Source organism: Amia ocellicauda, chromosome 1 (genome assembly GCF_036373705.1).
Source record: "Amia ocellicauda isolate fAmiCal2 chromosome 1, fAmiCal2.hap1, whole genome shotgun sequence".
Classification (NCBI taxonomy): Eukaryota; Metazoa; Chordata; class Actinopteri; order Amiiformes; family Amiidae; genus Amia; species Amia ocellicauda.
The window spans coordinates 60,750,999-60,766,061 of record NC_089850.1 but is presented as its reverse complement, the minus strand read 5'-3'; the positions used below and the strand labels follow the sequence as shown (position 1 = coordinate 60,766,061).

General features: G+C 39.2%; 1 protein-coding gene across 2 annotated transcripts; it reads left to right on the top strand.

The window, feature by feature from the left end:
- Positions 1 to 739: 739 nt before the first annotated feature.
- LOC136755563 (uncharacterized) lies at positions 740 to 13,543 on the top strand. 2 transcript variants are annotated; one of them, XM_066712263.1, is made up of 13 exons: positions 746 to 990; positions 3,131 to 3,220; positions 5,048 to 5,083; positions 5,832 to 5,879; positions 6,143 to 6,190; positions 6,336 to 6,383; positions 8,717 to 8,764; positions 8,909 to 8,956; positions 10,084 to 10,140; positions 10,542 to 10,634; positions 11,473 to 11,511; positions 11,886 to 12,070; positions 13,042 to 13,543. In XM_066712263.1, the coding sequence occupies exons 1-12, from the start codon at positions 894 to 896 to the stop codon at positions 12,035 to 12,037; spliced, it is 804 nt and encodes a 267-aa protein (XP_066568360.1). In that variant the 5' UTR covers positions 746 to 893; the 3' UTR covers positions 12,038 to 12,070; positions 13,042 to 13,543. The 2 variants fall into 2 exon arrangements, with proteins under 2 accessions (XP_066568361.1, XP_066568360.1); XM_066712264.1 differs by lacking the exons at positions 8,717 to 8,764; positions 8,909 to 8,956 and having other exon boundaries at positions 740 to 990.
- The last annotated feature ends 1,520 nt before the right edge of the window (positions 13,544 to 15,063 follow it).

Sequence of the window (15,063 nt, the reverse complement as noted above, 5' to 3'; positions counted from 1 at the left end):
TAGTATGGTGTTCCTAATAATCCTTTAGGTGAGTGTATATTCACACCACTGTGTGATGTACATGAAATGTAACACTTCTAAGTTAACTTAAGAAATTCTTAAATATATAAGAATCTTGTGTGTGTGTGTGTGTGTGTGTGTGTGAGAGAGAGAGAGAGAGAGAGAGTCTGTTTGCATTATTCTTGTATACATGACTGTCAGTGTCCACACGGTAGAGTGGTTTTGCGGCGTGCAGGCTGGAGATCACTGCCCTTCTGAACACTGAGATTCAGCCCTTCCTCCACTTTGCTCACCTTTTAATAGTTAGTGACTTTTTCTTACAGAGATCAGGTCACAATGATATGTATTTTGTATATATTCAGGCTATATATAAGAATCATAGAATATATATGTTATATAATAAGCATATATATGTAGAAACTGGGAAATTTCAATTAAACTCAATAAAAGCACCGTTTGTAATAGTATTAGTAACAAAACATCATATTCTTTTAACCCCACCAACTTGTACATTCCCACAGTGCCCTTATGCTAATTCTTCAGTGGCCTGTAACTCCACCCTAATTATGCTAATTATTCAGTGCGGCAGAACACTCAAGTGCCCCAGAACTTCAAGGTCAAAGGTCAAATCCTCCACATCCTATCCCTTTCAAAAAAGTGCCCCATATTACTACTAATGAAGTATTCTGATTTCCAAAGACTGGGGACCATACCTAGCTCACACTTCTGCAAGCAGGAGTCTCTAATCAGCGTTGCAGTGGGCCTCACTACATCCCTGGTGTTTAAATACTGGAAGGAGGTGGAGTAGTTTTCCTGTACAGGATAGTTCTGGCAGCCGGTAGCAGAAAGACTGAGCTGGGAACACAAACCGGCACTCTTGCACAGGACACACAATGGACAAGGAAGGGACTGCGGAGCAACCCCAGAGAGTAACAGGAGACGAGTATGAGGACCTGAGACAAAGTCCAGGCAAGACAGCAGGACAGCCAGGTGAGTGGGCTGTCTCTCGTTTACTGTGCTTTATATTGGAATTATGTTTTTCTTTTGCGGTCATAAATTTGCACAGTGCTTTCAGATGTTTAACAATTAAGTACTATATCAAATAAACATATGTCTCCCTGTCTTGCTTTTTCTCCCATTTTCTTTATTTTACTAAGTTTTGTTTTCTTATTTTAGTTGTTTTTCAATTATTGTCTTTTTACTTTTATTGAAGCCGGTTTATATATTTTCCTTTCTTTCTGGTTTACATTTTGTTGTGTTACATTCTTTTTTGATGTATTGCTTGCTTTATCTTCTTATCTAATTTTCCTCCCATATAACCAGATGGATAGGTATTGGATATGCATTGATAACTTAAGTTACATTCAGTTTAAATTTGTTTTGCTACTGACATCTTCATTACTCCTTCTTTACATATGACCCTACAAAACCATGTCCCACAGTGGTTCCAATACATCCTTGTATCTTTCTTTTCGTTCCTTTGCTTGCTTGTTTTTTCGTAATTCTTTCTTTGTGTTTTTTCTTCATTGACATATAAATACTTTCCTCTGTATCTCCCAGCTACATACACTGTCCCACATTTCCACCTCTTATAGATCTTCTCATCATTCTTCTTTTCCTTGTTTTCCTTGGGATGATTTTTTTCTTTAACTTTTTCTTTCTTAGTATGTTATAGGGCCAATGGTGGAACATAGAATACATATTTTGTTACATTTCCTAAGGATTTGTACTTGTACTGGTTTTAGGATACTGCTACTGTAGTAAATGTGAGAAGAAGTCTCAAAATGGCCAAATGTAATCTTGAAACTGTATACAAAAAGATGTGACTGAAATTTCTATTCCTGATTTGTGAGACTTAAATATATGTTGTCATGTGTGTATTGATAACATTTTAGGGCCACTGCTTTTAAATTTGGATACTTTTTACTTTTTTTACTCAATGTTTTCCCTATACTTTTCTCTACACTTACATTAATTGAAATACACTTTTTTCCAAGTAACAGTACTTTTACTCAGGCAACACTTTGGGATAATTTTACCACTGGTGAATAGGACATAATCCAGACAAGGCTGACAAATTACAAAATATTTTATTCAAGTGCAAAGGTTCCAGGCACATCGTGATTATCACAATGCAAACCTCTCACCAATTTACAATACAACTGATCAGCCATAACATTATGACCACTGACAGGTGAAGTGAATAACACTGATAATCTCATTATCATGGCACCTGTCAGTGGGTGGAATATATATATATGTAAGGATCTGAGCGACTTTGACAAGGGCCAAATTGTGATGGCTAGACGACTGGGTCAGAGCATCTCCAAAACTGCAGCTCTTTTGGGGTGTTCCCGGTCTGCAGTGGTCAGTACCTATCAAAAGTGGTCCAAGGAAGGAAAAGCGGTGAACCAGCGAAACAGGGTCACAGGCGGCCAAGGTTCACTGATGCACGTGGGGAGCGAAGACTGGCCCGTGTGGTCCAATCCAACAGACGAGCTACTGTAGCTCAAATTGCTGAGAAAGTGAATGCTGGTTCTGATAGAAAGGTGTCAGAACACACAGTGCATCGCAGTTTGTTGCGTATGGGGCTGCGTAGCCGCAGACCAGTCAAGGTGCCCATGCTGACCCCTGTCCACTGCCGAAAGCGCCTACAATGGGCATGTGAGCATCAGAACTGGACCACGGAGCAATGGAAGAAGGTGGCCTGGTCTGATGAATCACGAGTTCAAGGTGTTGACTTGGCCTCCAAATTCCCCAGATCTCAATCGAGCATCTGTGGGATGTGCTGGACAAACAAGTCCGATCCATGGAGGCCCCACCTCGCAACTTACAGGACTTAAAGGATCTGCTGCTAACGTCTTGGTGCCAGATACCACAGCACACCTTCAGAGGTCTAGTGGAGTCCATGCCTCGATGGGTCATGGCTGTTTTGGAAGCAGAAGGGGGACCTACACAATATTAGGCAGGTGGTCATAATGTTATGGCTGATCGGTGTGTATACACATTGCTGGCTTGAGTTAATCTAACAACAGAATACATTGAAAATATATTTTGCAGTGATATGGCAGGTAAAGAAATATATAATAATATAAACAGATAATCCCCTCTGTTTTTTATTTTATGTCAGTACATGGACGGGGGAATCGGACAACTGTTGTGGCTCTCTCGGTCCTGTGTGCTCTCTCCCTGGCTTCCAATGTGGTCCTGGGCGTCTACAGTGAGTATAACCTACAGAATTATTCAAGACTAAGATCAGAGTGATCACTGCAGATTAAGGAAATGTATTTTGTATCAAAAACTGGATTGCAACTTGCACTAACTTTTATTCATGGGAGCTTGTTCTCATCATTAATGGAGATGAAAACAACATTGATTAATTAATTGTATTGGTTCCTTCTGTAGTTTGGACCAGAAACAGTTTAAGGTTTTGGCCCTGTTCTGAATAATTTGTAAATGGCCATTTTCATTTTCAAATTTCTCATAGCAACTTATGTGCCGCATACTCAAACAGGTGTGTATGCTGGTGATATTTATAAATCGTTGGTTTCAGATCAGTCATTACGCAAGTTCTCAAGAAGTAGATGTTGAATGTTTTATGCTATTATAACTGGGATGCTGCCGACTTCATGGCTGTTGAAAATAAACATTTCAAAGTTTGCAGTGAGAATCTTTGGCAAATTTAATAGTTGCTATTTTGATATTTAAATTTATGAAAGCAATGCATCCTTCGTAAAATTGAGATAGGCTAGTGCTGATACTGTCAACATTCAGATCAATCGCTGCACTAGTTCTCAGGAAGATTTGTATTTACTTATTTATTATATATTACATTGATTTCTGTAAAGTGAGAAAAGTAAGTTTACGCCAGTCAACAACAAATTTGTTGAGTTTGTGGAACATTTATTCAGCCCAAGGAGAATGTATAAAAAACTACAATTTAATGAAGCCCTTTTATCAAGCTCAATGCATCATCAAAAATAAATGTTTAATTTATTAAATTAAACATTTAATAAATGTGCCCCCACCCTCACCAACCCCTTCCCCTCCAAACCTTTCATGCGTAACACAATAACAATTTCATTGAATGCCTCCTTTGAAACTGAGGTAACCCCAGATTTAAATATGTGACATTGCTGTGGTTTCCTGTGAGGAAGGAAAGACACACCTCTAAACAAGGGTTGCTTTCCAGCACTAATATATTGAACACATCGCAGCTGTGTGAGTGGACGGCAGAGAAGGGGTGCGAGGGGATAGTGGGGAGAGAGAATATACATACTAATCTTTATACAAATAGACAGAGACAGAGAGATTTGAGAGACATAGAGGGAGAGAGAGATGGAGAGAATATACATCTGTAATCAACTGTATGCCAAATACACCCAAAGAAACAAAAAAGGTAAATTACCTTAATGAAATAAAAGGAAAACATGATGTTGAATGATTTTCAATATTTAATTTCTTGGCTGGAGTAGCTGTTACCACTGGGCTGCTGCACTGTGTCAGACACGGCCTACTGCAGCACCCATCCCATTAGGATCCCACATGGGTGAGAATAGGATGCCGTATGTAATGGTGGGATAAGATCTAAATGCCCCCTTCCCCAATGTGTTTTAAATTAAATAATTTGTTATGTTCTATAGTCATGTGAATCATTTTCTATTTCTGGTAGTTAGAGATAAGCAAATGGGTTTTGTCACCATGGGTGGGGTGCTGGGAGGTCCGCGGAAATGTTTTGTAATTGTATCTTTTCACAGTGTATTGAATTAATTCAGCCAATGGAGACAATGGCCAGTTTTCCAGTTGAGTCACTAAGGGGGGGGCGGTGTCTTGCCTACAAATTGTTTCAAGACAAAGTCAATGGTATGGGAGAACTCTTAGAGCAGAATATGGAATCAGGTAAGACTCTCCTGTCATCATATCGGCAGGTTTGACACAGTCTCTGATTACTCTCACCTCTGTGATGTAATATCTTATACCACCTGTGACTTCTCTCTTTCAGAGAATCATTTATATATTGGTTTGTTTGTTTATTTATTTATTTCAGTTAAAGTCTACTGTGGATCAGCTTGCAATCAGCCAGGTAAAATAATTACTGACTGTTTTTGTATATATCTACTTTTAATTCCTATTATACTATAATCATTCTGTGCTAAATTTATTAGTAATCATCTTTCCAATTGAGTCTGGGCATCAGGTTTAATGTATTCACAGACACACAACAGACAGACAAAAAGTCACGTTGTATCACTACAGAGAGCAAACAAAATTATCCTTAAAAATTCATTCAAAATCAATCTGTCAAATTCAATCTCACTAATTAATAATGTGCAGGTACGCAGTACTTTGCACGACCCCTATGCAAGGATTCTTCACAGCATCATTGAATATATTAAATTATTTACAATATTGCATAGTCCTAATTATTAACACCACACCCATCTTAACAAGTCACAACCAATAGAAATGTCTGATTATGTTGCGGAAATTCTGTACACAATCTTTTGGGGAGCTGTATTCTGAAGAGAGTGAGACAAGAAGGCTAGTCTTATTTTGCACATAGCTCTGATGTGCCTGTGCAAATGACCCTAACCATTCCCCAAAGATCTGCAGAACTGTCTCTGAACTATTAACTATATAAAGTAGCCTTCAAAGAAAACCATTATGATGCAGTTTTTCAAAATATACTGGTTCCTAGTGACGTCATGTAAATATACTGCCATCCATAAAAGCTTAGACATCAGACATCCAATTTTCTAATGTTAGATTAAGCATTCCAGCTAACTAAGAGATTTCAATGAACTCCACTAAGAAATCTTTTTTTCTTCCAGATGATCAAGCCCCTCCTCCCAGCTCTTCTCCTCCCACAACACAAAAAGGTAATCCGGAAAAGTGTGTTCATTTTTTTTTTTTTTAATCTTACACGTACAACTATAACTAAATAAACTGTTGGCCGTAGACAACAATTACTGCATAAACTAAGGTGGCTCTACATTAGTTCACACCACAAAATGCACAGCTGTTCTGACCCTCTCCCGTCAGACAGGACCAACTCGTCTCCTCTGTACCTGCCAACAGCATCAAAATGCCCAACCGGAGATATAAAGATTGTATGTATGCTTGATTGTCTGTTGTCTTTCAGAAAGTCACACTTCCCAGCCAACATCCACTCCTCTCTCCATACACACAGGTAAACAGTAAAAGTGTATTTGTAGGTGTTTCTTTGATTCTTTATTTTCTCAAGTGAAAGGATTCAGTCTTATGTATTCAATCAGTGATGGGGAGGAAGTGTAAGGATTGTATTTATGCTTGATTGTCTGTTTGTTGATTTTCAGAAAGTCATACTTCCAAACCCACTGCCCCTCCTCTCTCCATACAAACAGGTAAACAGTAAAAGTGTATTTCTGTGTGTGTGTATCTTGAAATCATGAAATGCAAGACTCTAAGCAGATACAACATACAGATTTTATCCCCATCAGGTTTTGAAGGTTTGATCAAATCAGGCTAACGAGCAGCAGGTGAGCTGACGGGTGCTCTGGAGGAATCCTCTGTGCGGTGAGGGGTGTCTTGTTGTGACACACCAGCAGAGGAATCCATTCTTATGAAGCTCCCTTAACATACACTTCCCCTCATTGTGTCACAGTGTATATTATTGCTGCAAGTTGGGAAAAGCAAACCTTGTAATTTTAGCACTTAGAAGAGTGAGACTGGGGAACAATGGATAGAGATTCAGTCGAAAATGGATGGTTATATTTCAAAAATATACTACTAGAGGCTCAGGAGAAATTTGTACCAAAACATAGCAAATTGAGGACCAAAAAACATTGGTCAAAATGGTTTAATAGAAGTATGCAAAAAATATCAAGAGAAAGAAAACGTTGTATAAGGCATACAAAAGGGAAAGAAATCGCTGCCCTAGAGGCAGTTCAGAGGAGAGCAACCAGACTTATTCCAGGTCTGAAGGGAATGTCCTACTGAGAGACTGAGGAACTGAACCTTTTCACCCTGGAACAGAGGAGACTACGTGGGGACTCGATTCAAGTCTTCAAAATCATGAAAGGCATCGACCAAGTCAAACCAAAGGAGATTTTCCAGATCAGCAGGGACACACGCACCCGGGACACAAATGGAAATTGGACTTCAAGGCATTCAAGACAGAAAACAGGAGACACTTCTTCACACAGAGAGGCGTCACAATCTGAACAAACTCCCCAGCGTTGTGGCTGAATCTGAAAATTTTGGAACATTCAAAAATAGACTGGATAGGATCCTTGGATCACTTAGTTATTAATGGACACCAAACGAGCACGATGGGTGGAATGGCCTGCTCTCGTTTGTAAACTTTCTCATGTTCTTATGTTCTCATGTGTGTATGCATTTATTTAGAGAAATGTTACTTTAATCTCATTTTATTTGGCAGATGTGGCAGGTGAGTCTGTTACTACATCAAGATGGTTTTGCTAGGGTTACTCAGTGTAAATGTATTATCATTTTCTTACAAGAGCTGCCTTCAGATGAACACACAGCTGCTGATTCATGAATTACACATCAAAATATCAAACCAAACAAGAAACAAGGGATGAAGTACAGCAGGATGAGAGGGGTGGACATTCAGAGGCCGGCTCGGGTCAGGATATTGTGTGTGCGTGGGGGGAGGGTGGTTCAAGGGAAGTAACAAGTCCACTGTCAGCAGCTGCTTGTATTCTCCCACATATCAACAGCTGTGAGAGGACAACAAAGGGAGACAACCTTAATGGAATCACAAATAATAGCAACATATTACTAGAGATATATTTTATTAACTATAACTATTTAAACTGTTGGCCGTAGTGTACGGCAAAATACAAGACAACAATTACTGCATAAACTAATGTGGCTCTACATTAAGAACATAAGAACATAAGAAAGTTTCCAAACGAGAGGAGGCCATTCCACCCATCGTGCTCGTTTGGTGTCCATTAATAACTAAGTGATCCAAGGATCCTATCCAGTCTATTTTTTAATGTTCCCACATCGCTGGGGAGTTTGTTCAGATTGTGACGCCTCTCTGTGTGAAGAAGTGTCTCCTGTTTTCTGTCTTGAATGCCTTGAAGCCCAATTTCCATTTGTGTCCCCGGGTGCGTGTGTCCCTGCTGATCTGGAAAAGCTCCTCTGGTTTGATGTGGTCGATGCCTTTCATGATTTTGAAGACTTGGATCGAGTCCCCACGTAGTCTCCTCTGTTCCAGGGTGAAAAGGTTCAGTTCCTCAGTCTCTCAGTAGGACATTCCCTTCAGACCTGGAATAAGTCTGGTTGCTCTCCTCTGAACTGCCTCTAGAGCAGCGATATCTTTCTTGAAGTGTGGAGCCCAGAACTGTCCACAGTATCCAGATGAGCTCTAACTAGTGCATTGTACAGTCTGAACATCACTGCCCTTGTTCTCAATTCTACACTTTTGACAATATACCCCAACACTCTGTTTGCCTTTTTTATTGCTTCCCCACATTGTTTGGATGGAGAAAGTGAGGAGTCCACATAGACTCCTAGGTCTTTCTCATACGATACTTCATCTAGTTCTATTCCTATTAGTTCACTCCACAAAATGCACAGCTGTTCTGACCCTCTCCCGTCAGACAGGGCCATCTCGTCTCCTCTGTACCTGCCAACAGCATCAACACGCCCAACCCGAGACATAAAGATTGTATGTATGCTTGATTGTCTGTTTATTGTCTTTCAGAAAGTCACACTTCCCAGCCAACATCCACTCCTCTCTCCATACACACAGGTAAACAATGAAAGTGTATTTTCAGGTGTTTCTTTGATTCTTTATTTTCTCAAGTGAAAGGATTCAGTCTTATGTATTTAATCAGTGATGGGGAGGAAGTGTAAGGATTGTATTTATGCTTGATTGTCTGTTTTTGTCTTTCAGAAAGTCATACTTCCAAACCCACTGCCCCTCCTCTCTCCATACAAACAGGTAAACAGTAAAAGTGTATTTTTGTGTGTGTGTATCTTCATGAACACATGAAATGCAGGACTCTAGGCAGATACAACACACAGATTTTATCCCCATCAGGTTTTGAAGGTTTGATCAAATCAGGCCTCACTAACATGCTTCAGAAACCAACAGGGATTGTTTGGTGGGGTTAGGGTTGGGATTGTTGCACTCCCCAGACCTGGGAGCTCCTGCGCTTCTCGGGTGGCTGTCATGTTTCCTGTTGCTGACTCTCATGACATTTAGATATTTAGATATTCCAATCAAAATAAGGTTCTAAGAAATTGTTGCCTCCTCTTGGGGAGTGGCAGCTGTGCCTCTGGTTAGAAAAGCAATCGTTACCCAATTACTGCCGGTTAGGGAGCCCTTAGGGAGTGAGGCCAAGGCCACAGTGATGGTTTATGCAAGATAGTCAGAGCAACCAGTGCTTAAAAAACATCAGCTACACGCACCTGTATGATGCCTAAGGGCTAACATAGTAATGCAGAGCTCAATGAACAGCAAGGATTGTCTGTTTAAAGTCACCACAAACAGCGTCCCCTGCCGTGTATTTGAATTCACCTCCCCTCCCCAGACTCCACCTGTGTCCTGGCTCTCCCACGTGCCATTGATCAGGCAGCTGATAGTTACCTAACTACTGCTAGACAGGAGTCAGTTGAGGCCAAGACCACTATTGATCGCTACTGAAATGCTTTTATAAACCACATATTGAAATCATTAAATATAATAATTATATTAGCTAAATCAAGCCATGGTGAGTAGACTGAACTAGCCTTTAGAAATGCTATAAAAATGCCCAAATAAACCTGGCTAGGGTTAGTCAGTGTAAATGTATTACCATTCTCTTACAAGAGCTGCCTTCAGATGAACACACAGTTACTGATTCATGAATTACACATCAAAATATCAAACCAAACAAGAAACAAGGGATGAAGTACAGCAGGATGAGAGGGGTGGATATTCAGAGGCCGGCTCGGGTCAGGATATTGTGTGTGCAGCTGTGAGAGGACAACAAAGGGAGACAAACTTAATGGAATCACAGCCGTCCTATCCCATTATTATTAAAGTTGTTGTTGTTGTTGTTCTTATACTTTGTCATTTTTTTTTAGGAATACCACCTCAGAACCAGCAAGAACACCCAAAGAAGAACACTGCTCTGGATCATGGTTTGTGACACTTTTGTGATGTGTGTTCTGTAGCACTGTAGTGTATAGCACTGTAACCATTAGATTGAATGAGGTGGTTTCCCTTTGAAGGAAACATCTGGCTGGGAAAAAACGAAATAGTTTAGAACAGTTTGTGATTATTTCTAGAGAGCTTTGTAAAGAACTTGTAAAGAGTTTGTTTGCTTGCACTTTGGAGTAAATCCAAGTTTTTGTTTTATATGCTTTTGCCAAGATCTTCCATTTTATTTTGCTCCAGGCATGACACTACACTGCAGAAGATTGAATGAAATATCTGCTTTTAGGTGGATTTCACAGGCAAAGTTTACTGAATATCAAATTAGCATAAGGCTAATTAATATTTGTCTCCCTCTCCCTCGTTTCCCTCACGCTTCCTCTGCAAGTGTGGCTGGGGCTGGGGCTGTGTGGCGCGATGGCTGTACTGGCCGGGCTGGTCGGCATCGCTGTGCTGCTGCTGCGACTCCGAAGGACACAAGGTAGGGCTGGCGCTTCCTTTAAAATACATAGATCATTAAACTCAAGAGACAGAGATATGAATAGTTATTTTATGTAATAAAAACACTTTATTGTAAGGATATATAGGTATATATAGATGTACCTACAGTGATTATTACAATACTTATTTCCCCCATTAACATGCAAATCAATTTATAACTTTTTTGAAATGTGTTTTTCTGGATTTTGTTGTTGTTATTCTGTCTCTCACTGTTAAAATACACCTACCATTAAAATTATAGACTGATCATTTCTTTGTCAGTGGCCAAACATACAAAATCAGCAGGGGATCAAATACTTTTTTCCCCCACTCTATATGTGTAAATAATTGCTGTACATTTGCCTCTAAATTACTTTATTCTTTACATTCTTTATAAATATCACATGGCGTTTTTACAGTTCGTATATATTGCCTACATTTCTTGGACACCCATTGGCTGATAAGCAAGCAAGCATTTAGCAGCAATGGTAAAGTATTTTGTTATGAAAAGACAGTTCTTTTCCACATATGCACAGCTGGTGGGTAGTGTCAAAGCTCAGCAAAATATTATACTGAAATAATTGCTAGGCTTTCTGACTGGAATTTAAATAATGTTATGAAATATCAGGATGTATTTCATAACATGGTGCTTTAACTATATGATTTGAAAGTTAGAAAGAGAGGTTAAGAGGTAAAAGAAAATTAGATTTGCTATGTACACTCTAAAAAGAAAGCATGACTTGCTGATGCAGCATCTGTAAACCCCACTGTCTCAAGATCACAAGGTCTCAACAACCTGTCACAGTCACATGCAAATTTTCATGTTTCTTTCTCTCCAGAATATAACATTGAGAGGCCCAGTCTGTGTTACTTCCCAGGTAAGCCTCCTTAGCATAGAAGCATTGGCCTTCAATCCTGGTCCTGCGGGACTACAGTAAAGTACATCACAGTAAAGCAGGGTCTCCAGCTCTGGTCACAGAGACTTACAGTACAATGCAATACAGTGAGTCCCAGCTAAGCACATTCTCACAGAATGACTTAATGTCTCCAGTCACCAGGACACTTTGAGACAGGAGAGGATTATACTTTACAATTCCTTAGCATGAATAAACCATACGATATTCATAAGACAAAAACACATTAACAATGTAAAAATGCTTGGGTAGACATGCATTATGGTGCCACCAATTTCTCACCATCATTTATGAAAACTGCCCTGGTGATATCTGTGTTTTGTAATTCTTTTTCTCAGGCCTATTCTGCACCCGCACTCTGAGCCTCTCCAGTCTAATCTTGCCCGATTCGTCCGTGTCTCAAAGTTCAACCTCTGTTCATAAGAATCCATTTTTAGAGATGGAAGGGACTTACACTGGGAGGCCCAACAAAGCCCCAGAGGAGGTCTAACACACAGGGGATTGTCTGGCAAGGGCTGTGCATGTGAGTGTTCCTATGATTGAGTATGTGAGTGTTATTGTCTGTTTGAGTGAATGTGAGTTAGGGTGTCTATGAATGTGTGCGTGTACATTCATTACTGCAATTAGTTATCAGAGGAGAAATGAAGCAACACGCTGAAAGTCAGCTGTCCGTTACTGTAAACATCATTAGCCAAAAGATAAAGACAACAACAGATCAAAAACCAGCACAGATCTGTATTTGTGGCATGTTGGTGAAACTTTACAATAATAGCGCCAATCCTTAATGAATGGTTGAGTGAATACTGCTCTGTTAAACACATGTATGACAAGGTTAGGGTCAGGGTTAGGCATAGGGTTATAGACCTGGTTTGAGGTTAGGCCTTATACATGTGATCAACATCAAAATTCAGTGAAAGTGCGTGAGGCATTCATACCTCATGTGTAAAGTGTTACCATCATGTTTAAGGCACTGGTACATCACTTGACAACTCTAATGAGTTTTAACAGTAGATGGTGAGATTGAAACATGTGGGCACAAATATAGACACAAACCTCCTTAATTTATTATTATTACTTGATTTCTTAGCAACTCAAAAGCTGTTTTTTCTTTTTTAAAGGTGGTTATATAGAATTTTCAAAAATGTATTCAGCATAGAGCCGTCCTAAAAGCAGACAGAGTAAACGCATTATGAATGTTTGAGTGTGGAAGTGAGTTTGGTGGGGTGAGATTGTGTGCTGATGTGTGTGGGTGTGGGTTTAGTGGGAGTGTGTGTGTGTGTGTGTGTGTGTGTGTGTGTGTGTTGTACGGCCTCAGAATGATTATGAGTGAATTATGTGTGTGTTTTGGTGAGTTTGAATGTGAGAGTAATGGTGAATGACTGAGTATGTGTGTATGACTGGCGAGTGTGTGAGTGAGTGAGAGTAAGTGGGGGGTGTGAGTGGCAGTGAGTCTGAGAGTGTCGCTTTAGTTTCTGTTTGATTCTTCACATACAGGCACAGCTTTGACTGCAGTAAAGATATCTGATGCGAGACAAAGACAACACGGGAAACAACACTGATATTTTTACTGTCCTCTCAATATTCTCCGAATCTCCTCTCCTCTGTTGGAAAAGTGGACTCTTTCAATGCTATGACTCTGATAGTGTTTTTCTAGTGTGTGGAATATGGCTAATTAAACTGGAAATAATCATCAGTTATCATTCTGTAAGTCTGTTGAACACTGGTTTAGCCCAGACAGTCAACCCTTTTAAATAAGCAATTGATGACCATTTTAATTGTGATTTATTTAATTGTTTTTAAAACAACCATTATATTTTGTTGAATTCACTGATGTGAAATGGTCCTGTGTGGGGGGCCTGTCTCCTATGAATGTGAGAATATGAAAGGCTCCTTGAATATTTGCATTACTTTTTTATTTTAATGGAGCATTTGCAGTGATTTTTAAAGTGTCAATTTGTCTGGTCTTCATTAATGAATAAAAGCAATGTGCACTGATTGCTGGCTCTATTGCACCCCAGTCTTTCAACTTAAACTTAAAAAACAATTTCTTGTAGAAACAACAAAAAACACTGGGAGTTGTTATAAATAATATTATGTTAAATACTAAATAATATAATTAATATTTATAATATAACCATTGATTCTGTTTTGTCCAAGTGTATCATCAATTGTTGATGTTATGTCTAATTTACTGTTATTGCAATGAAAATGTCCTTGTACAGAGGTTACTGTGACTAGCACATGGTGGTCAGCAAAAGTCTGGGACATTCAGAGAACCACAGTACTGATCCATTTGAGGTATCTTTCCTCCTCAAAGCACTATGGGGGCGATGCCATGAGAAGTGCTGTGTCTGCTGTACAGGGGGGCAAAAACTGGTACAATCAGCCAAAAATAGGACTAGTCTCCGCAATAAAAGGCAGTGTATTTGAAGAGTGGTGTCAAGCTGGCATTGTTAGTGCTTTACATTATAAATTATATTGAAATATATTGAAAAGAAAAAACAAACAGTAGCATTTGGTGGGATCTACACCAGCAGGCAGTGCATCCCTGATAATGAGATGTCATGAACATCTTGGACAATGTGAAAACTATTGCACTGCTGTGCCTCTGATTAGTGGTGAATACAGCACATCAATACATGTAATACACTCAATTCAATGAAAACTGTTTGTGGAGTTCGAAATGACGAAATGGTGAAGCTCATGCTGAGAAGAACATCGTCCCTCTAAGAAGCTCAGGCTTCAAAAGTCCAAAAGTTGACCATCTGGCATAATAATGACCCAAAGCATGCACCCAAGTGTACAAAGAAATGGTTCTGTGAACCAAAGGTGCCTACACCATAGAGCAAAATAGGCAATTACCCCCCACTTTTAATCAAAGTGAACACAATGTGAACACAAAAACAATGTTCTTGAATGGCCACTGCAATCTCCAGGCCTAAATCTGATAGAACATTTGTGGTCTAAATATACAAAAGCATTTCCCAAGTGAAATCAAAGAAGCTAGATATATTCTGACAGAAGGAATGGTCATAACCTAAAGGATGCAGAAATTACTGATTTCAAGGATGTGAATAAATGTGATCATTGTGTTTTTGAAAAATGCACCATTATTCATCAAATAGATGGTGTTCCTCTGTGCAGTATTATTAGTATTTTTTTTTGTATGGTTTTTTTATTTACATAACTTAATTTACTTGATTGTACACTTCTTCTGTTAAATTACCTTTTTGTCACAATGTATCAATGGTATGAATGCATTTGGTGGTATGTGTATAATAAAATAAACAGTAAGTTAAAAGCCTGGGTAAAAAGAAAAGAGGAACAGCACAAACCTACTGAGTCCAGGACAGTAAAGAAACACACAGTATAGCACTGACAAACACTAAACAATATAGTACAGAATATATATATACACATACACAGTTCAGTCTAGTATTATCCAGATATATAGTGCAGTGCAGACACACACATTACAGTACAATTCATACAGTACAGTACAGACACATGGCCTAG